Source organism: Diplotaxodon limnothrissa, linkage group LG9 (genome assembly GCF_057381915.1).
Source record: "Diplotaxodon limnothrissa isolate DT_005_m linkage group LG9, D_limnothrissa_male_GT1.1, whole genome shotgun sequence".
NCBI classification, from domain to species: Eukaryota; Metazoa; Chordata; class Actinopteri; order Cichliformes; family Cichlidae; genus Diplotaxodon; species Diplotaxodon limnothrissa.
The window spans coordinates 13685742-13707070 of NC_140604.1; the positions used below are offsets into that span (position 1 = coordinate 13685742).

At 41.2% G+C, this 21329-nt stretch overlaps 2 protein-coding genes across 3 annotated transcripts in view; both read left to right on the forward strand.

Annotated features, from left to right (window-relative positions):
* The window catches only part of LOC146625305 (gamma-aminobutyric acid receptor subunit rho-3-like), a 31521-nt gene extending 24455 nt beyond the window's left edge, over positions 1-7066 (forward strand). The window contains exons 4-10 of one of the 2 annotated variants that reach the window (XM_085361988.1): positions 1056-1279; positions 2880-2977; positions 3112-3258; positions 3650-3802; positions 4779-4840; positions 5491-5622; positions 6764-7066. In XM_085361988.1, the coding sequence (XP_085218114.1) occupies positions 1056-1279; positions 2880-2977; positions 3112-3258; positions 3650-3802; positions 4779-4840; positions 5491-5622; positions 6764-7066 (1119 nt within the window). The remainder of the gene's footprint in view (positions 1-1055; positions 1280-2879; positions 2978-3111; positions 3259-3649; positions 3803-4778; positions 4841-5490; positions 5623-6763) is intronic. The other variant, XM_085361989.1, reaches the window with a different exon arrangement.
* Positions 7067-14915: 7849 nt separating this feature from the next.
* On the forward strand, positions 14916-21074 carry LOC146625306 (la-related protein 4B-like). Its single transcript, XM_085361990.1, has 14 exons — positions 14916-15012; positions 15113-15235; positions 16259-16307; positions 16570-16706; positions 16994-17097; positions 17270-17380; positions 17594-17863; positions 18067-18146; positions 18223-18423; positions 19371-19440; positions 19512-19607; positions 20103-20176; positions 20387-20456; positions 21054-21074. Exons 1-14 carry the CDS (start codon positions 14916-14918, stop codon positions 21072-21074), a joined length of 1503 nt encoding a protein of 500 aa, XP_085218116.1.
* Positions 21075-21329: the final 255 nt, after the last annotated feature.

Sequence of the window (21329 nt, forward strand, 5' to 3'; positions counted from 1 at the left end):
GTCTTAATACAATAGTTTTTACACTGTAAAATAAATAAACAGATTAGTAGATTAAATAAACTATTGGGGTGTTTAACAGAGGTTTGCAGAATCAGGGCCAAACAGCTGGCGCTGTTCTTAAAAAGGCCTCAAACCATTTGTGTCAAATGCTGAATGGAACCTGTGGCCCAGATATGGCCTAAAAAGAATCCAGTCAGACCTGCTGGACTGCTCTGCACACAAAGAGGGCTTAAATTATGAACTTTTCACTGTATTTTAGATCAACAGGCTTTATGCTGCCAACAGTGGCTCAATAATTTACACATTTACTAAACAGGCAAACACTTCCTGCTTTTGTCTCTCCTCCCAGGATCCCTCTGGGGTTGCATCAGGAGGGCCATCCAGGATAAATATATATATATATATATATACATATATATCTGCCAAATTAATCACATAGATCTAACCAGTGTGTCAACCTCTTTGTGCATTGTGCTGCAAATCATTAAGAATTTATTGCGTTTTAGAGTTTGGTATTAAAAGCGCTGCCAGACCACAGCTAAATAAGATCATATAAGTCATTCTGATGAGCCAAAAACAATGTTCCTAAGACAAATTACACCAAAAGCTGTCATATTTTTCCCTTCTTTCATAACCTTTCAGTAAAAATAAAATCATGTAGACAAACTGAACTAAAGAGATTCCTTAAACTGTAGTTTTATGACTTTATAGTTTTATGACTTTATAGTTTTATGACTTTATAGTTTTACTGACGTCACTGTTTGTCAGTTGACTCTCTGGCTCTTGATCCCTCAAGTGGCCAGCTTTGAAGTCAGCGCCATGTCTAACTTAAAAGTTCTTCCAGCCAAGAGAGATGAATGAGAACAGGACGGTGCTGCAATGACAGCCTGATCTAAAACAATGGAAGTGTTGACACCAGGTTCAGGCTCTGCCTGGAACCACATTTTCTGAGCCCCCAGATCTCCCATGAATTCAAACTTGCTTGAAAAACATGAATAAAAATTAAAGAAACATAAGAAGTATATGTTTCTCTGGTGTGTGTCTGCCGTCTGTAGGACTTCACCATGACTCTGTACCTGCGTCACTACTGGAAGGACGAGAGGCTGGCGTTCCCGTCTAGAAACAACCAGAGCAGGACTTTTGACTCCCGGCTGGTGAAGAAGATCTGGGTTCCCGACGTCTTCTTCGTCCACTCCAAACGTTCCTTCATCCACGACACCACCATGGAGAACATCATGCTGCGGGTTTACCCTGATGGAAAAATCCTCTACAGCGTCAGGTAGAGGGCAGGTGTTCAGGTGGATGCAAAAGTGTTAAGCTGCAGAGAAGACGATGAAATCCTCTGAAGCTTAGTGCAGCCAATGTTTACTTTATTAAATATATGTGGTGTCAGGAAAACATTGATTTATTAGAGTTTTTTTCATATAATAAAATAAGTAAGTAAATGTCACGGTCCGGGGCAGCGGCCGTGTGAAGAGTGGAAAGGAGGACTCAGATGCAGCACTTACTCAGATGTGAAGGTGATTTATTGACAATACTGAACATAAAGTGGAGATGGCAAAACAGAACTAAGGACGACCTAAACTGGGAGAAACTACACAAAGGGAGTGGCAAACCTGAACATGAAGGGAGAACAGCAGGGAGAGCACGCAGGGGATTCACCGGGTATGAACACAGACGACGCGACGAGGAGCAGAGGAAATCACACACTATAAGTACACAAAGAGACACTGGGAAATCACACACAGGTGGGGGAAACAGCTGGACCTGATTAACCTGACGAGACAGGGGAACACTAACACCAGGGACCAACAGAGGGAGCACAAACCCAGAACCCAGTGTCTAAAATCCCAAACACAAACCATCCCAAAACAGCCCAAGAATAATAATGAAAGTAATAACAATAAAGAACATAAACATAAAGTCACTGAGTCATGGTCGCAGGACCATGACAGTAAAGCATCCCATCTTACACTGTGCATGTCTGTAGCATCCCTTATGAACCAAGCGTCCCTTAAACTATTCAGAAGCCTCACTGATGGTTTATAAGATGACCAGGAATTTCATTAGGTGCACCTGTTCTACTGCTCATTGACCTAGACATCTGATCAGCCAATGACGTGACAGTAACAGTGACATGGCAACCTGCTGAAGTTCAAACTGAGCATCAAAATGAGGAAGAACGGTATTTAAGTGGCTTTAAATGTGACATGAATGTGAAGGTGATTGTCTGCAGAAGACAACACATGCTTGAAGCAGAGGGGCTACAGCAGAAGAGAGAAGAGAACCCGATCAGCTGCCACTCTGCTCAGCTCTGCCCAACGGGAAACTCAGGCTACAATTCACAGACAATAGGAAAAATATGGCTGGTCTGAGAAGTCTCAATTTCTGATGCAACATTCGAAAACGGCATAAATGTACAGATCATTCCATCTCCACAATGACCACATCTCTATGCATGGGATGTGTTAGAGCAGGAGATCTGATCACGGATCTGCAGCCAGCTAATTTGCAGGAACGGCGGGAAGCTACCGTGTCAACAGCTTCACACAATTGGACCAAAATCTCTGAGGAACAAATTTCTGCCACGAATTACATTATTTTCTGAAAAAAGGAGGTCTGGTATTAAGCAAAGTGTAACTATCTGAACTATCTGGTGAGTGTGTATCAGATGTGACAAACTGACAAAACAGAAATTGTTGCAGCTAGGAAAAAAAAGCTTCTAGATTCCTGCTTTAATCTTTGTTTCCCTGCCCTATTTTCACTTTTCTGACTCTACTTTGGTTTGCTTGAGTTTCTAGGGAGTAAACTGTAAGAACGAACAGTCAAGGACAGCTGCAGGGGAAGCTGTTTTATATCTGTGTGTGTGGGTGTTTCAGGGTCACTGTGACGGCTCTCTGCTCGATGGACTTCAGCAGCTTCCCTTTGGACACACAGAACTGCTCGCTGGAGTTGGAGAGCTGTAAGACGCATTCAGTATATACACACAATAATAAAAACTTCACATTCTTTAATCATAAAGTAACACATAAATGAAAGGTGGATAATGTCAGCTGACCTCAGTTCTTGTCTTTCTTCTGTTTTCCATCTCCCTTTGTTTCTAATTGTTTCTCACTGTAGACGCGTATAACGAGAATGACCTGATGCTTTACTGGAAGAATGGCAACGACTCTCTGAGGACGGATGAAATCGTATTGTCACAGTTCTTCATTGAGCATTTCCAAGCCTCCAGTGGCCTGGCTTTCTACAGCAGCACCGGTGTGTATAGCACAGGTTGTGTACCTGTAGCATCTGCGGGTACTCACGTTTAGAGACAAAACACAAGTCAGATCATTATGCTCTAAAGCAGGGTCTCAAACTCCAGTCCTCAGAGACCAGTGTCCTGAAACTTTTCCATGTGTCCCTACTGCAACACAGCTGAATACAATTAGTAGGTCATCAGTAAGATTGTGTCATAAAATAATGGAAGTGGGAGCAGATCATATTCAGTAGTCACAAACATATGGACACGTCTGTCTCTTTACTTGTAGATATATTCTTTTAGATTAGAGTGCTTTTAGAGACTTTGGGATGAACAGGAACTCCAACCTTATCATCAAGTGTCACAGTTTGCTGAAAAGACTGAAGTTTTTCTGTCTCTCTTTGTCAGGCTGGTACAACCGTCTCTTCATAACCTTCATCCTGCGGAGGCACATCTTCTTCTTCATGCTGCAGACGTACTTCCCCACCATGCTGATGGTCGTCCTCTCCTGGGTCTCCTTCTGGATCGATAGACGGGCTGTTCCTGCAAGAGTGTCTCTGGGTATCATTCATTAAGCAAATCCTAAGTACAACCACCTCAAATCCCAGTCTTTCTGCTCTCTCCTGGCTCTTTAACCACATTTAAAGAGGCACATTAAACCTGTAAATAGTGCTGTTTCGTTCTGTTCCTTTATTGGGGTGAAGCCTAATGACTTCAGTGATGCTCTAACATTTTATTTTACACCATCATTGATCTATTTTATCCTACACTGCAAGACAAATGATACTGCCAGGATAACATTTATATGAATCTAAAACCTACTGCATCAATATCAATTTGACACAGTTGATGGATATTTTTGATATTTATTTGTATTTTTCATCACATCTTATACAGAGTTATATAAACCACAGAAGACAGAAAAACCGGGTCAAGTTGAAGCAAGTGTATTTAGTTTGTTCTGAGTCAAAGTTGCAATATTAACAGGTGGAGTGCTAAGTTGATGCTAGCAAGCTCCATCTATAAACTGTGTGAGTGAGATACCTGTTAATTTGTGCTAACAGACCAATTAAAAACTAGGATTTCACATCCTCAGACTGAAGAACAAACATCATGGATGCTCTGTACTTCACAGCAACATGACGAACACAATCACAGTCCACAGGTTCACTTCAATGACTCCAGCTGGTGGAGCCAAGGCTCAGCAGACGGTTACCACCTTACACCTCTGTGTGTCAGCACACCTGCTCATCAAAGTTATAACAGTAAATGGATGGGTTCCAAAGAAATGTCACCCTCTGAAGAGTTGCTGTAATCACGTGTATCTAAAGGCTTTAACGTGGCAGTCTGTGGAGGAGGATTCATTTTGAAGCCAGCCTCAATGCAAATTTAAAGAACCGCAGTTTTTGGCTTCTTGGTGTCTACACTCATGTCCAAAAACAAAACAAGAACAGCCAGTCTTCACCAAACATCACACGTTATTTGAAAGAATTTGAATGTCATATGTGAAGTCTGTCTGTTTTCTCGTCCCCTGCAGGTATAACCACAGTGCTCACCATGTCCACCATCATCACAGGAGTGTCCGCCTCGATGCCTCAGGTAACAGCTGTTTGTGAGAGTTCAGCAGGCCTATGTTGGCTCTGGGTGACCAAAACAGATGATCAGAAAGGAATTTAACAGCATATCAATGCCAATGTCAAATTTCTTTTAAATGTTTTGCATTTGCAGTATTTTTATTTACCTTATGTGAAGCGAAATAGCCCAAAAGATCCTTCTTTGACTTAAACTGAACAAACTTAATCGTGGAGGAAAAGTGCAAAGATCAGGATCATATTTGGGAACTGAAAGTTTCATAATTTGTATAAACACAATGCCGTTTGCTATTTGCCATAATGCCATTTCCTAAATATGTGATAAAACCAACAAAAATGTGTTATGAATTAATTTACAATATATACATTTTGCAGCTTATCTTTAATATTGATAAAACTAGAATTATGCAAAATGAGGAGCTGGGATGGCAATTTTGTCACTTTTTTCTATTTTGTAACTAAAGTAGGAGGATATACCATTGACTGTACATTGCTTTGTTTTTGTTTTTAGGCTTTTTTATAAAGTCTGTTGAAACCCCATTTTAAAAATGGCAACAAAGGAAAAAAATAAGGTTAAAATATAAATAGATAAATGACAAAGGGGTGAACCATATTAAATGTGGCCCTGTATATGTGAAAACGTGCGATGCTTTCCAGGTGTCGTACGTGAAAGCGGTGGACATCTACCTGTGGACCAGCTTCCTGTTTGTCTTCCTGTCTGTGATTGAATATGCAGCTGTGAACTACTGCACCACTCTGGAGGAGATGAGGAAGATGAAGAGGGGGAAGGTCAGCACAGGGGGGAAGAGGGATTATTACTGTGCAAAGAGCGAGGCAACATTTTGCTTAATGTCTCACTCTAGTGGCCAATCAGGGCCATTACATGTGCTGCACAGAACCCTCCAGCTGCCTCTTGGATCTTTACTAAGATTTACTCAAACTTTGAAATTTTCGTGCAAAGCGTGAGAGCCTTTTTGGAGCCAGAGTATCGATTCAATTCAATTTTATTCATACAGCGCCAAATCACAACAGTTGCCTCAAGATGCTTTATATTGTAAGGTAGACCCTACAATGATACATAGAGAAAGACCCAGCAATCATAAGACCCTCTTTGGGCAAGCAGTTTAGCAACAGTGGGAAGGGAAAAACTCCCTTTTAATTGGAAGTAACCATTGGCTGCAACCTTCCCTTTCATGTGTGTGAAAAGTCAGTCATTGAGTCAATAGGTTTCAAGCAAAGTGGCCTCTCAAAGCATTAACAAAGTACTTCAGAATGTGGAGCAGAGTTTAAGGTGGAGCATATTTTTAAACAGCTGAAATCACTACTTTATTATTTGAGTTGTTTTAATCATAAATATCAAAAATTCAACCTAGCTTTTAAAATATGAAAATCTCCAGCCGTTACTTTCTTCAGGAGGTTTTGGACTGTTGAAGGACTCAAGAGAAAAAGAATCGTCCTGGTGAAACACTGACACCTTGTGGCAAAAGCAAGCATTACGTTTTGCAAAAATATCTTTAAAATGTCAAAAGTAGTTAAAAAGAAACTGCAGTCAGGTGAACATTTCCTGTCATTTCAAAACATCCACAAGTTTTAAACGGCTTTGTGGTGTTATTACCTTTTTTTAGTAAGTATCCGACATAATCAATTCATGTTGGAATTTGGATTTCTGTGTAAATCTGAAACAAACTAAGTGTCCACTGATGCATTAAAACGGCACATGTTTGATCACCACTCAAATCTGATTTAGAGAAATGATTAAAACGTTTGTCTTTGCCACAAAATGGAATTTTTAAGAGATGTCCCCCTTTTATTTATATATTACCTCTTTGCTTTTAAAGATTAATCCTCGGATTGTAATTCAAGATTTTTGAGTGCCGGGTCTCTGTCGGTGAAATCTCCACCTGCTCGTTTCCTTTCTTTGCCTTTAAAGATCCCATCCACCTTCAACGCCAGTCAAGCAATGGCCTTTGACGGGTGTTTCCACGACAACGATATTGAGCTGACTACATTCCCCCGTCTGGCACCCACCTTGACCTCTGACCCTCTGACATCGCCAACCCAAAGCTCAGACATGCGCCCCACGGAGGGGACTCGGCTTCGCCGGCAGCGGTCTGTACGTGAAAACGTGGACCTGCTGGTCAACAACAGCTACATGATCGACTCGTACTCTAGACTGGCCTTCCCTCTGTCCTACCTGCTCTTCAACACCATCTACTGGAGCATGTACTCCTGATCCAGAACCAAATACTCTACAAATTGAGTCTGAGTGCGGCAGAGGAGATTCCTCATCTCGACAGAGGTCCAAAGAGACTTCACTGGAATGGCGCTCGGTTAGAGGGGCCTCAGCTACATCCAGCTGATGTTCTTTGCTGAAGAGCTGAGATACAAACCCTCGAGGACCCTCAGCCTGAGTACGAACTCTGTAATTGTGCATTTATCTCATCAGAAGGGCTTCAAATCCTGAGAGTCAGACTTTTTCTGTTTGGACGATTTGTACATGTGTCTTTTCTTTTTTGTGCGTCATCGTAAAGGTCATATCAATATCTGCTATTGATATATGATATCTTTATCGATTTCTTTAGCTACAAGATATTAAATTAGACATAAACAGCGTGACTGCGTGCTTCTTAAAATATCAGAACATCTGCACATGTTTGAAAAGTGTAATTTGATGTGTTTCTTGATTAATTTCTCTCTTGTTCGCAGTGTTGGAGTGTACGGGCAGAAATATTTAGCTGGATGCATTTTTATTTGAGAAAAAAATATGGCTTATTACATATTTGCGTTAACAAGAAAATATTGTTAGGTACAACAGGTGGTGGTTGGGTAAAACAAGCAGTATAGTGTAAAGGGTTAAAAGTTGTATTTTGTTAACTTGTCCTAAACAATAAAACAGAAGTTTTATGTAAAGTTGTCAAAAGATCGATTTACGGGTTCTGCAAAAACTTGGTATTATGGTTGTACCTGGAAAAAAAATACATGAACTATACTAAAATTTTGAGTTTTAGTGTTTGAGCGTGCAGTACGTCTTCTTCCTTAAGGGCCACCTCAGCAAGTCATCTGTCTCATATCATCCTCCACTGTTGCAGCAACCATGTCCTTCACCACATACATGACTCTTCTCTGCAGTCTTCCTCTTGTCCTCCTGCCTCGCCGCTCCATCCTCCACATCCAATTTACACAAGGCCACAAGCCAGTATATGCATAGTGGAGATTCCAAGCTGATGATAATGGAAAGGCATCTGTTGATATATTATACTCTATAGCTATATTAATCTGGGGCATCCATAAACTGGCAGCCCATTTTGAAATCTGAAAAATGTCTACAGCCCACCTAACCCCTCAAACTCTACTTTGGCGTGATCTGACCTCGTGTTCCACACCATAACATATGCATTGTACAAAACGTTTGTGAAATTAACAGTAAAATTGTGTAAAATCTTGACATCAAAAAAGTGTAAATAGAAAAACAAAGAAAATGTTTAATTTACATCAATATTTTCTAAATAATCCATTTACTTCTATAAAATAATGAACCATACAAAACTGTTAATTTTACAGTAAGAATATGTTTTAAAAATCGTGTCCTTGCTGTCGTAACATGACAAAAAACTGTTTTTCTACATGATAAAGAGATGCTGCTAGTAAATAAAAGAAATATGTCAGCACGAGTCTTTAGGCTTAACCTGTAGTAAATAAATGTAAAAAATGACAGAAACTCAGTCATGTCTGAGATATTTGACCTTATTATTGACAACAAGTTTACTATCTGACGGTTTATGGTCTTAGATGCCTGTCCTCCATGGTTCTACAAATCATGACCGCCCTCTTCCAGCACCGTGTCTGACCTCATGTTCAACACCATAACATATGTGATTATCTCCTTTTTTTTCTTTGTCTGAATTGTTTTGATTTTCTGACAGTTTGCTTGTTGAGGTTGTCATTAAGAGCCTTACTTGGGAGCTGACAGCCAACTGCTCTGTAAAAATTACAGGTTTGTGTATATAAGATCAAAACAAAATAAAAATAAACAAATAAAAGAGATTTTAGAAAAGAAACAGCATATATTATAGCATAGGTGTCGAACTCCAGGCCTCGAGGGCCGATGTCCTGCAGGTTTTAGATGTGTCCTTGATCCAACACAGCTGATTTAAATGACTAAATTACCTCTTCAACATGTCTTGAAGTTCTCCAGAAGCCTGGTAATGAACTGATCATTTGATTCAGGTGTGTTGACCCAGGGTTAGATCTAAAACCTGCAGGACACCGGCCCTCGAGGCCTGGAGTTTGACACCCCTGCATTATTGGAACACTGATGCAGAGATAAAATCGAAAAATAAAGAGGATTAAAAATGAAAAGCTATTTTTGACTTTTAAGGTTAAATATAAAAGGCAAATTTAAATTGCACAATAGAAACATTTTTTAAAGGGTTTTTTGTTTGTGTATTTGTTAGTTTACATTTCCCCCTATCCTCGCCCTTATCAGAACCAACTAAAACGTGAAATGATAGCCTAACCCAGACCTTCCCAAAGTGTGGGGCCCGCCCCCTAGTGGAGGGGAGTGGGTGGGGCCGCCCCCCTAGGGGAGGGGAGGGGAGGGGGGCGCAGAGCCATGGCAGGGGGGGGGCGCAGTGTGAAAAGAAAAACCAACGCTTGGACACTGGTAGCACGGGGCGCCCACCAGGGGCGGAGCGTGGGGGTGGCTTACTGGGCTTAAGCCCGGGTTGTTTTGTCAGAAGCCCGGGGTCTTTTGGAGTGTAATTTTTTCATAGTTAGATGCCTGGCTGACAACTGTATAAAACAAAAAGTACACACAATATTCGAAGCACATAGTGCACACTGTGGGAATTTACGACTGTGCGTGAATCCCCCCTGATATTGGTATGATCCGAGCTCAGGCACTAAGCGACTGAGCGAGGGGGCGGGGCAGCTGCTACCTGTTAGTGCGCTGTTGGAGAAACAGAGCCAGCCATACTAAGGAGAGCTCTCCTTAGTATGGCTGGCTCTGTTATTTTATATATTGTGCTTTGTATGTTGTTCAGTATATTTCTATGCAAAACAAGAGGGATTTCAGTACACAGCAGGATATTTACATTTGTAGCCAGATATTTACATACACTTTATGGAGAAAACATAAAACATTTTTACTGTACAACATCAATTTAGAGTAAACTTTTGTTTTAGATAAATATTGAAATATCTTTTGAATTAGTTAAATGTCAGAATAAAGAGAGAGAGATCTGTCTATTTATTATCACTTTCATCAAATTTAGGAGTACATATACACTAAGTTTGTTAATTAATAAGAAAACTCCAGACGATTCCATTCTGAGCTGAAGAAGCTTCTGATTGGTTAGTAGAGTCCATGTGAGTAAACTGGTGGCACAGCTGTGGATGCATATAAGGCAAAACACAGAGCCTGTTTCTGTGACATGGGAAAATCAAGAGATGTCAACCAAAACACCAGGAAAAGAACTGTGGAGCTCCATAAGTGTGGCTCAGTTTGAATACACTTTGGTGCCATTTACAATTAAGAAATACAGATAGTTTCTCTCTTTACTCTTAAAGTTAACAAATATGTTTTTTATATTTATCAATCTAAAAAAATAAACATTTAGTCTGATTTGATGTTACAATTAAAAAAGTGTTTGTTTTGATCTGAAGAGTTTGTAAATATCTGGTTTCAACTGTATATTTTATGATTGTCAGCACAAAGAGAGAGAGAGAGGAACAGAGAGAGAGGAGAATGAGGACAGAACAGATGAACAAGAGCAGGTGAGACACACATGTTAGTCAAATGGTCGTTTGCCAAAAGTATCACCGTATCATAGGTACTCATGTATCTCGTACCTAGTGTTTCTTTTTAGGTTTGCTATTTTTCAAATTCTATATTTATTAAGTTATGCAGCTTGTTTGCACAACAAGGCCAAAATAATTATATAAACTTTTCTCAATCTAAATATTGTACTTTGGTAGATTTAAAAAAATAAGTGTAGTGCAGGTCTATGATGATTTTTAGTGCTACTATCATCTAGTTCTGATTCTGGTTCTGTCTTGGTTAAGTCCTCAGTAGTCCTGATTTTGAACTGTTGTAGTCCTGTTTTAATTCTGGATCAGTTCTGGGTCTGGTTGAATTGGGGTTTAGTCCCTGTGTCTTGATACAGCCCCGACTTCGTTCTGTCTTGCTGCTTAATTAAAAAACTAGTTTAAGGTGTCCTGCATGTGTGATATATATATTTCCCTATATGAAGTCATTCTTTTTTGAACAAAACTCAAAACAGAGCCTATTAATCTTTCAGTCATTTCTAACCCCACCCCCCCCCCAAAAAAAAAAAATCCCACATGCATACTACCCTTTAGGGCTAAGCCCCGGGTGTTTCAAATGTCTGGCTCCGCCTCTGGCGCCCACACAAACGCAAAGCAGGAGACGAAGCATCGCTGAATATGTTTCCAAACCAACTTCATTCTAAGACAAAGACTAGAAAATATGGTGAAGCAAATCTTCCCTTTGGCTTCACCTGCACAAGTGCTGAGGTAGGTCTCCCCTGCAGAATTGGTTTTCCCTGCATCAGGAGCAGCGCTGGGCTCTTCAAATCACGGACAAACAGGATCCCACATTCTTGATTTTTAGTTCACAAACACTTGTTGTAATGACTAACTACTCCTGACATTTTGGAGATGGTAGCTCTTTATACAGTAAAGTTACAGCGGGATACATATAATATCAGGCTGATCCTGCCAGACATTTCGGTGTTTCAAAACGCCGTTTACGTGTGGACGAAACAGCTGCGTTTTCAGAAATACCCGTGTAGGTGCAGACGTAGCGTAAAAGAGTTAGTAGATTATTTTCTTACTGCCTGTAATTTATTGCAGATTACTTGTATTTGCTTAATTGTTTACTAAATGTTTGAGGTGTGAAATAAACCGCAATGGAGCAAAATATGGGCGTGTGTGGTTGGAGGGTGCGTGCGTGTGCGTGCGCGCGCGCGCGGGGGGGACATTTTTCTTGTAAAACAAAGGGGGCACAGCAAAGAAAGTTTGGGAACCACTGGCCTAACCCAAATTTTATTAAGATAATATCTCTAAATATCAACTTAGCTTTGCTTTGCAATTTTTTAAACTTTATTTCATTTTTTCATTTATTTAGTTTTTGTCAATAGTTTAAATATATATTTTATCATTTTTTACAATATCGAAATATGACAACATACTATTATGAATAGGCATTATCATAATTTATATATTCATATTCAGACGGATATTTAACAGTGGTTACTTTTCACAATTGCATAAACATTTGGTGAGAGTATTACAAACATTTATTTTTTATACAGGAGTTAAAGTGAGTTTATTGGAGGGAATAAAAGTTGTTTTTTTTTTCATTTTGTAAGCACGGTTTCCATGGCAGCCGCAAAGTTCACGGAGCAAAATAACTTAAACCTGCGGAAGAAACTCCACCGGGAGCAGAGCAGAGGTAACGGGTGAGTTTCTGTCTCACATGATGAAAACACCTCAGAGACGGTGAGCTTATTTGTGTACAAGCTAAGCTCCAGCAGTGTGACATTAACGAGGTTAAATGTATATTTCATCGTTTTTATATCGAAATATGACTACATAGTATTATGAATCTGCATTATTATATGTTATATATTTATATTCAGATGGATATTTAAGAGTGGCTACATTTCACAAATGCATAAACATTTGATGAGAGTATTAAAAACATATTTATTTCATGTCATACTGGCCGTTAGCACCGTAAACGTTAAAGTTAGCTTCACGGACGTTAACAGTTCTTAACGTCCACGGTTCGTGTTAAACGGATGAGGCTCTGATCCCTGCAGAGGTGTGTGTCTTTAAAGGCCGGTGTGCTCAGTTTCACTCCGCCCATCGAGGCTGATTTGAGGCCGGAGCGCAGAGACGTAACATCAACACGCCCAACTCAGAGACTTTGAGTTATTTTTTAGATCAAGGTTTATCGCTAAGGTTCATGTTCAAAGTGCTGCTTTTTATTAACGTGTTTTTCGAAAGTGCTAAAAACACGTTTTAATTCAGCCAGAGCCCTTTTTCCTGGACCTTTTATGAGTTTTGGGATTTTTCTTTTATTGAGGCAGTGAGTATTAAATATGTGTGGGGATGTTGGTGAAATGATGAGGCACCGTGCACAAAAACACGTATCTGGGGATATGATCTACTTTGTATTGCCTTCTTCATTTGACACCGTGTAAGCAGAGATGTTGTTTTCTAATCAAACTGTGATATGCATGTTGTGTCTAAGTGGTATTTTGCTCTGTTTTTGTTAGCATGAGCTCAAAGATGGGGTTTACATGGGACAGGACGGTTTTAATTATTTCAATGTTTTAACTAGTGATTGTTTATGTATCTTCCCCAAATTGCAGATCCTGATTTATTTCTATTTACAAAAGAAATGTCTGGAAATTTCAGTCTTTTTTTAATTTAAAAGTTCAAAAATTGCCTCAGAATTTAGCGTGTGGAGGAAAAATAAGTCGAATTTGCCTTAAAATCTCTAGAAAATTATTTGATATATGAAGCCAAAATTTCACAGCAATCATTTTATACATGACCAGGTTTTAAACCATAAACTTTTCAGGGACATCAGAGGTGGCTGAGCAGAAAAGGTTGTGAAAATGTGATGATTTGAGATGTAATGACCCTCATCAGTTCAGGTGTATTTATACAGCACCAGCTGAGCAGTCGCCCTGAGGTGCAACAACAATATTCATTTGGGTCTTTATCTTTATACCCAATTAAGCAACCCACTTATGAGCGATCACTTGGCGGGAAGGAAGAACTCGGGGAGTGGCAGTGGTCTCCCATGACAAAGTGGAGGTTGTGGGGAAGGGGAAAAAAGGGGGAGCATAGGGAGGCAGGACAACGCACACTATGGGGGAAAGAGGACGAAGAAAAATGAAGAAAACTCAGAACCACTGAGATTTCATTTTCAGGGCGCGTAGATTATTTTTTCTCTACACTATTAGAAATAATTACAGTAGAAGAAGAAGACAGACTCACCCATTTTTAAAGGTTTTCATTATTAAGTCATCCTGAGATCAGTGGTTTCAGTTGGCTGTGGACAACCACACACAGCAGCAAAGAGGACTACACCTTGGCTACCTTAGACCCCAATCAGATCGATGTTTATGCTTCAACTTCATCTTACGAGATCCACTTCCTCGGTCATGAACCTGCTGCTGCTCCTGAGGAGGTAGAGAAGGAAAGAGGTATAAGTGATGGTCTCTAAACTGCTGGGAGACGATGCAGACTCCTTCATCTGTCTTCTCTGCCCCCACTCCTGGATCGAACTGGGTCTGGAGGTGAACTGGAAGGCTGAGCTCAGAGGGCGTCTGAGGCCGAGCCTGGGCAGGGTGAGAGCAGGAAGTGTATCGACACAGCAAATCCCAGAATCTGTCTCAGAGCTCCAATCCTCTATGGCTCTGCTGGGAGCTTATCCCTACAGCACAGTGATGCCTCAGGGGACCTGCATGTGGGACTGGCACACAGATTGCATTCAGTCTGTACGTGTTCACTCAGTATGCCGACTGACTGGGCTGAGCGATAACATTCACATGCTAAATGTTTGAAGAAAAAGCCTGTAAGAACAGGATTTGGTTCATGTGTCGTGGTTTCATTCAGATACAGGCAAAAATTGAGCTACCTACAACTGGAAGCAGCCATTGTGCATTAAAAAGTTACATAACATGTTACTGTTCATACAAGTGTCCTTGATGCATAAGCACAGTCTGACTGAACGGTGAGGTACATAAACTTCTGTTAATGCTTTGATATCACAGGATCACAATTAGTAGAAACATTTGAGTTTCTACTAAGTGGATACAAGGTTAACATTTGAGCTACATTTCTTTTTGGCTTCATGGATTTTGTTGATCTTTGTTACACCTCTGAACCAACACAACAATTATTCTCTGCCATCTTCTCTGTGGTTCAAATAACAAAGGTGTTGTATTTGTAGGTTTTAATAGGCTCATAAATATGGTGCACATTTATGCATTTTTATTATAGCAACCTGCCACCGCTCCAGGCCTCAACAATAATCCTGAAATATGGACCACAACAATTTTTACCTGAGCTACCCTGACTCCGCCTACCAGCAGGTTCAGCTGCCATGGCTGGTCCATGACAATCTGACCCTTCAGGAAGGTAGGCTAGATCTGCTTGTTTTCCATACACAAGCATTTTATTGGCTGCTGGATATTGTTGGGTTACTATTTATTATTTGGTTATTTGTGTTCTTTTTAAGGATATATACCAGTGTTTCAGCAGGAGAACATGGTCCTGGGTGATCCTAACGCACTGGAATATCAGACACTGAGAGCCGACACTCACATATTTAACGGAGAGTCCTGTGACCCACCTGTGACAGGTACAAAGCTGAATTAAGTTTCTCTTTGAAGTCCATCCAGCTGTGTTTTTAAAATCCGGTATTTCTCACACACACGTTGGCTTTACTTGGGCTGCGAGCTACGTTGAGGCAAAATGTGTTTAAAAAGAGACAATTTGATTCAAAGCTCCCTTTATTCTGAAATTTCTCAATTTCCTGACCAATTGGCTCATTGGGCGTGTTGCTGTGGCACGGTGGTTAGCACTGTTGCCGCACATCAAGAAGGTCCTGAGTTCAATTCCCCCATCAGGTCTTTCTGTGTGGAGTTTGCATGTTCTTCCCGTGTTTGCGTGGGTTCCCTCTGGGTACTCTGGCTTCCTCCCACAGTCCAAAGACATGCAGCTTGTCTCTGTGTTAGCCCTGCGACAGACTGGTGACCTGTCCAGGGTGTACCCCGCCTCTCGCCCTATGACAGCTGGGATAGGCTCCAGCGCCCCTGCGACCCTGAAAAGGATAAGCGAATGGCGTGTTACTGTTGTGGTGGAATCATTTAGCTACTCCTCCAGAGGGGATCTCCTCTGGTCAGGCAGACCCCCAACAACTGGAAACAGTAGTCCTCGTTCTGCTCTTGAGATTATCACCACCTGCAGGTGGAGAACTAGATCGTGTGCTGCTATGCTGAGCTAATGGAGGCACAGTCACAGCATGAGAGACTCACTGGAATAGGAGTTTAGTTGTCACACAGTATGTACATTTAAATACAAAAACAGGAGTTAATCATCTAAAAGCATTGTTCCTTTAAAAAGCGTCCTTTTGCGACACACAGGCACACAGATCAAGGGTGATCTAACTGAGGGGTTAAAAGTTAAGAATAAACAGCATTAAATATACAGTGACCTATTTAAAGGTTAAAGAACTGAACCAAACAATTCCTGCTGCCTGTTGCTTTTACCAGCATCAGTTCAGTCAGTCGAATCGAAGTCTGTGGGAAACACTGAAATTCATCTTAACAAAATCTCTCAAATTCAAAGTGACAAATGGGACCAATGACTTCTGTGATTTCAGATGAGATCAGACAAGAGCTGAGGACCGTTTTGGAGTCCTACCTGAACAGGTATTAGCTTTGCACACATACCCCCTATTTTACAGATCCACTACTTGTAGTTGGTACAAACTAAAAGACATATGGTTTAGTATTTTTGCTGTGGTTGTAGTTTAGTTTGACCCGTTTATAAGTGCACTTATATGTAAACCTAAATACCCGAGTGGGACATTTAAATTTCTTTAATCTGACAATATATGCACTGTGATCTTTGGTAACCCCTCCATCGCCAGCATGTATCAGTGTTCTCAGCAGTTCTTCCGTCCCTCCTCAGAGAGCACCTCAGCAATGACCTGTTTCTCAAGACTCAGATGGACAGCAACCAGTATGTTTCCATCTCTGCTCTGGCCTGCCTCGACCAGATCAGGAATCTCACCACAGACCTGGACCTCATCTCCGATATTCTCAGATGTCAGTGTTTGTTTCTGTGGGTATAGGTGGAGGCAGAGTAACAGTTTGTGTCAGTTTTGAGTTATAATATTTAATGTACATGGATCAGACTTTATTTCCTTTGCTACAAAACCACGGGATCGTGATAGGGATTAGTGAAGAGGAACGTTTTTTTGTTTTTGCGTTCAAAAACTAAATCTGGTATTCTGACGATGCACATTAGAAGGAACTGTTCTAGTGTAGAGATGAGAGTGATGAACGTGGTTTATTGTTGTCCTGAAACACACTCTGCTGCTGTTCTCCCACAGCCATGCCGCTGGTCCAGTTTTCCCCGTGCGGACAGAAAGTCCGGCCCAGACCTAGCCGGTGCGTTTTAATCCTGAGGGAGATTCCTAACACCACACCTCAAGCGGTGAGACTGCACAAAATACCCCAACGCAACCAAAATCCTCAGTTTTAGTTCAGGTGTTGTTCTTACATGTACCTGCACGTGCGGGGATAGAGACGTGTGTTGTTATTTAAAGGAGTTTTAAAGGTAAATTGTGTATGTTGGCAGCGTTTTTGATATTGCTGTTGCTGTGCAGGAGGTGGAAGCTCTCTTTGAAGGGGAGAACCTGCCTAAGTTCAAGACCTGTGAGTTTGTGAGCAACGATAACTGGTTCATCACCTTCAAATCAGAAGCCGATGCAGAACAGGTAGAAAAGGGCCGGTCGAGGAGAGAAGTAAATTAGCTGCTGCTTTTTTTTGGGCACATTTTTTTGGCTAATGCCATTTAGGTTTGTTATACAGTCAATATCTACAAATATGACTACCTGAGAGCAGTCCTGTTAAAAAGTGCTCCTGTTAGCCTTCTTTGTTAGGAGATCTGATAATACAATAACTGAAATAATCGGAGTCCATGTTTTCAGACCTACAAGTACCTCAGAGAACAGGTTCGAGTGTTTAAGGGAAAACCCATCATGGTGAGGATAAAGGCCGAAACAACAGCAGCCATTGCTTTGGCTCCCACTCAAAGCTTCCGACACCCCCAGCCGGACCAGTGCAACAGCTATTATGGCTTCTACTCCCCCGCTACCACCTACCAGCAGTCCTGCCAGACCCACGTGTCCACACAACAGCTAAACGAAGTCCTCGGTGAGGTGTGGGCTGCTGCATCTGGATACCAATACTGGGCCGAAGTGAGTTTGTTAAAGATGAATTTGTGCCTGGAAAATGTATTTATGACACTTAATTTTATTATCAGTGTTAAACAGATTAGCATTTTTGTTTTTGTTCATTTCCTGTGATTTGTGGATGTCGTTAGTGTTAACGTGTTGTTTAATGTGTGTGAGGAGCTCTCTGGCTCCTCCTCTGATTAAGCGGTTGTTGTTTTCATCATTAGCCTCCTCTACTGATGAACCACTTCGTGGATGACTCCACAGCAGCTTCTGCTTTCAAACCGTACCACCCACACAGCCACAGGTAGCTCCTTTTTATCCTCTTATGTCATGACACTTTATGATGTCATCAGTGTGAAGACTATTGTTTGTTTCTTCAGGAGAGGCTCGAGATGGTCAAACTGTGACCGTTGGCAGTCCCAGCAGCCTGCCTCCTCGCACTCATCTGAGCAGCCATCTGATCGTTTCTCTTCTCCCACATGGCCCGGTCAAGGACGGTCACGCGGAAAGGTGCGCCTTCCGAGTAGAGGCGGAGGAAAGGAGCCCAACAAGCAGGTCACGTCTCCCACTGAGCAGGGAAGGTAACAAAAGATCAGTCCAGGTTTCAGATCTCTCTTTTTTTTATTCTCTATTATTCTCAAGTCCTGCTATGCCCAGTTCATTAGTATAGTTCATGTAGTGAAGATAGGATATGACATAAGGGCATGTTTTCTTTATACTCTTACTGTTCATTGAGTTCAGAGACGGGGTTAAAATGGTAACCTCTTCCTTCTGGTTCATTTCACACTAATATGAAGTCAGATGGAGCGGTAACTCATCGGACAGTTTTGGCACTGTTATCATGGAACCCCGCAGCTAAAAATAAACTCAGTCATGCTCCACTTTACTCCCCCTAATGTCCTTACTTTCTTTTCACAATAGGGTCGAGACACTGTACACGAAAAGTTGTGTTTAACAGATAGAAAAAACAGCAAACAAATAGATGTGTATTCTCTGTATGATATTAATAAACCAGGTCTTAACCTTTGGAAAATGTACTTTGAAGGGCTCAGAAAACACAAGAGAAACCTAAGAAGTTCTCTCTTTGAGTGCCCTGTCTCTTTTATAACGTCTCTGCCATAATCAGCTCGTTTTGAGCAGACACAATCGCGCACACATTCAGCAAGTGTGTTATCGTCTCCTCTTTTCAAAACAGTAACTCACTGACTGCCTGTATCAGACATGTTCAGGGGAATTAAAATCCAGATTAAGCCAAGAATTATGCGTATGGCATGAACCTGACCTGGAAGGGTGGAGGTTTGACAACAGTAGCTTCAAAGATAACAAACTGTAAGCAATAAAAAAATAGAGCAGCAAAGACGAGTTACAGCCACAGTAGGCTAAAAAGACTCTATTTAAACGTCGTCATCATCAGGTTCTCAGACTATAGGCAGACCCCTGTCTGTCACATTTTTTACACTTGTAGGACGCTTGTTCTTTAATAAAGTTATAAAACAGATGTTCGTCAGAGCTCTGTGTTTCCCTGAAGGAGAGGAAACTTCAACCAGAGGAGGAGAGCGACCGCAAGGTCCTGGGAGCGACCCACTCGAAGCAGTCAGGTAAGTCACCACTGAGCGTTGTGTATGTGCACTTTGTTCAGAAAGCGTACTGACCATTTCTGTTTGTGTAGAATTCACAGAGTCAGTCCCCTCCTCGTCAGCCGTCTCCCCATTTTGAGCTCACAATGTTGAACTTCCCTCTTCTTCCTCCTCCAGCCTCTACCATGGCAAGTCTTCCTCCAGCTAACAGTAACACCAAGGCAACCAGGTCCCTCTGTATTACACACACACACACACACTGCTCACCTGGGCTCATGGCCGTCAGAGCAACTGAGGCTCTGTTCACTGTCAAACTCCAGCCATACTGACCATATGTGGACAAAGACACAGTGTCTGTAACTGTGATGTTGTCTGTTAACGTGTAATCTGACCTTCTTGTTCTTTAATGTAGCCTTTGGTTTGCACCTTGGCTGTAGTTTGACAGTTACACACCTGCCTCCTCAAAGATGTTCTTGATGTTTAGATGTTGTTGTTTGTCTCAACCATGGATCGCTTTAGTCGTCTTCTGTGGTCTATCAGGCTCGTTCATGTTGTGTCGGTCAGTGCATTCATTCTTTATAAGAATGAAGCAGATTATCTCGATTGTCACATTATGTACTTAAAGCACATGAATGAACATGAAGTGATGAATAAACAGTGTTTTGTTTTTCTTTTTTTCACAGAGTGAATTACAAAGCAGCAGCTCCTGCGCCTCAGAGGCAGCGCCTTCACAGCAGCCTCAGCTGGTCTCAGAGCAGTGAGTATCTCTGACACAGCAGCTGCACGCTCTGTGTTCTGTTTTCACATGTAAGGTGTCTATACCGCTCACTGTTACAGTTGATATGATTAACAGTCTATGGCTCAGGCTTCTACAGTTATTTCACTTTGGCTCATGAGATATCTGAAAAGTAGAGAAGCAGCGGTTTTCCAGCCGTCTGTGCTGAGATAGTTGTGTTTGTGTTTGCAGGGCTGCGAATGAAGCCTCAGAGATGACCACTGAAGAGAAACCAGTTCAGCACACACAGGAACCAGTAACTGTGAGACTGCTTTTCAACGTCTTTGTGGTGTTAAAATTCATTTTCTTAACTGAATTACTATTTCACTACATAACTTTTATCTATACTACAGTATTGGAATCTTTTTATTTCAATTAAAGAATGAAGGAATTGGCGCAGACTTGCTTCTGCATCATTCCAGCATGTCCGCTTTAAATGCTGTTCTGCACCCACATCTGTTAGGTTCACCTACCAAACACTTGGAAGGAAACAGGAAGCCAATTTTTTTTTGATAGCTGGTGTTTGGTAATTCTAAACTGTACGTTAAAAGCTATAAATCACAAAAAGGGGGTTGATGGCAACAAAAGATAAAAATACAACAAATGAACTTTTGTAAAGGAAGTTAAAAAAAATCAAAAGTAGCACAGGTGCAGAGTGTTAGAGTCATATTTCATTTTATTTTTTTAATTTAACCTTTACTTAACTAGGAAGATCCCATTGAGATTAAAAACGTCTTTTTCAAGGGAGACCTGCCCAAGATAGGCAGCAGCAAGTGTCTCACAGTTACAAAAATGACTCAAACACATGTTGTAAAGGTGTAATAGTGAGTTTGACCCCATCTTTACTCTGTTTGGCCAGGAGTCCAGGAAACTGACCTAAGCTGAGGTCTGCAAGAGAGGCTTATGCAGTAAGTCGGGTCCTGCCTTCACAGAACTGGGGTGATGCACCAGAGCCAGCACAGTGGAAACGCTGATGAAATGAGATTATATATACTACACTGAGTAACACATTTAACCTTTAAATCGCCTTAATCCAGGTCTGGATGTTTGGCGTGGGCAGAGGGCTCCGACTGTTTGGCAAAACCAACTTTTCAGTTTTTTAGACGGGAAGATCTGTAAAGTTTGATCTGCTACT

Excerpts from the sequence above, each read along its gene's own strand:
- LOC146625306 (XM_085361990.1), top strand. The coding sequence starts at position 14,916 with ATGGACCACAACAATTTTTACCTGAGCTACCCTGACTCCGCCTACCAG. Across the intron at positions 17,381-17,593 it reads CAGAAGCCGATGCAGAACAG|ACCTACAAGTACCTCAGAGA; the intron begins GTAGAAAAGGGC and ends CCATGTTTTCAG. Across the intron at positions 20,457-21,053 it reads ACACACAGGAACCAGTAACT|GAGTCCAGGAAACTGACCTA; the intron begins GTGAGACTGCTT and ends CTGTTTGGCCAG.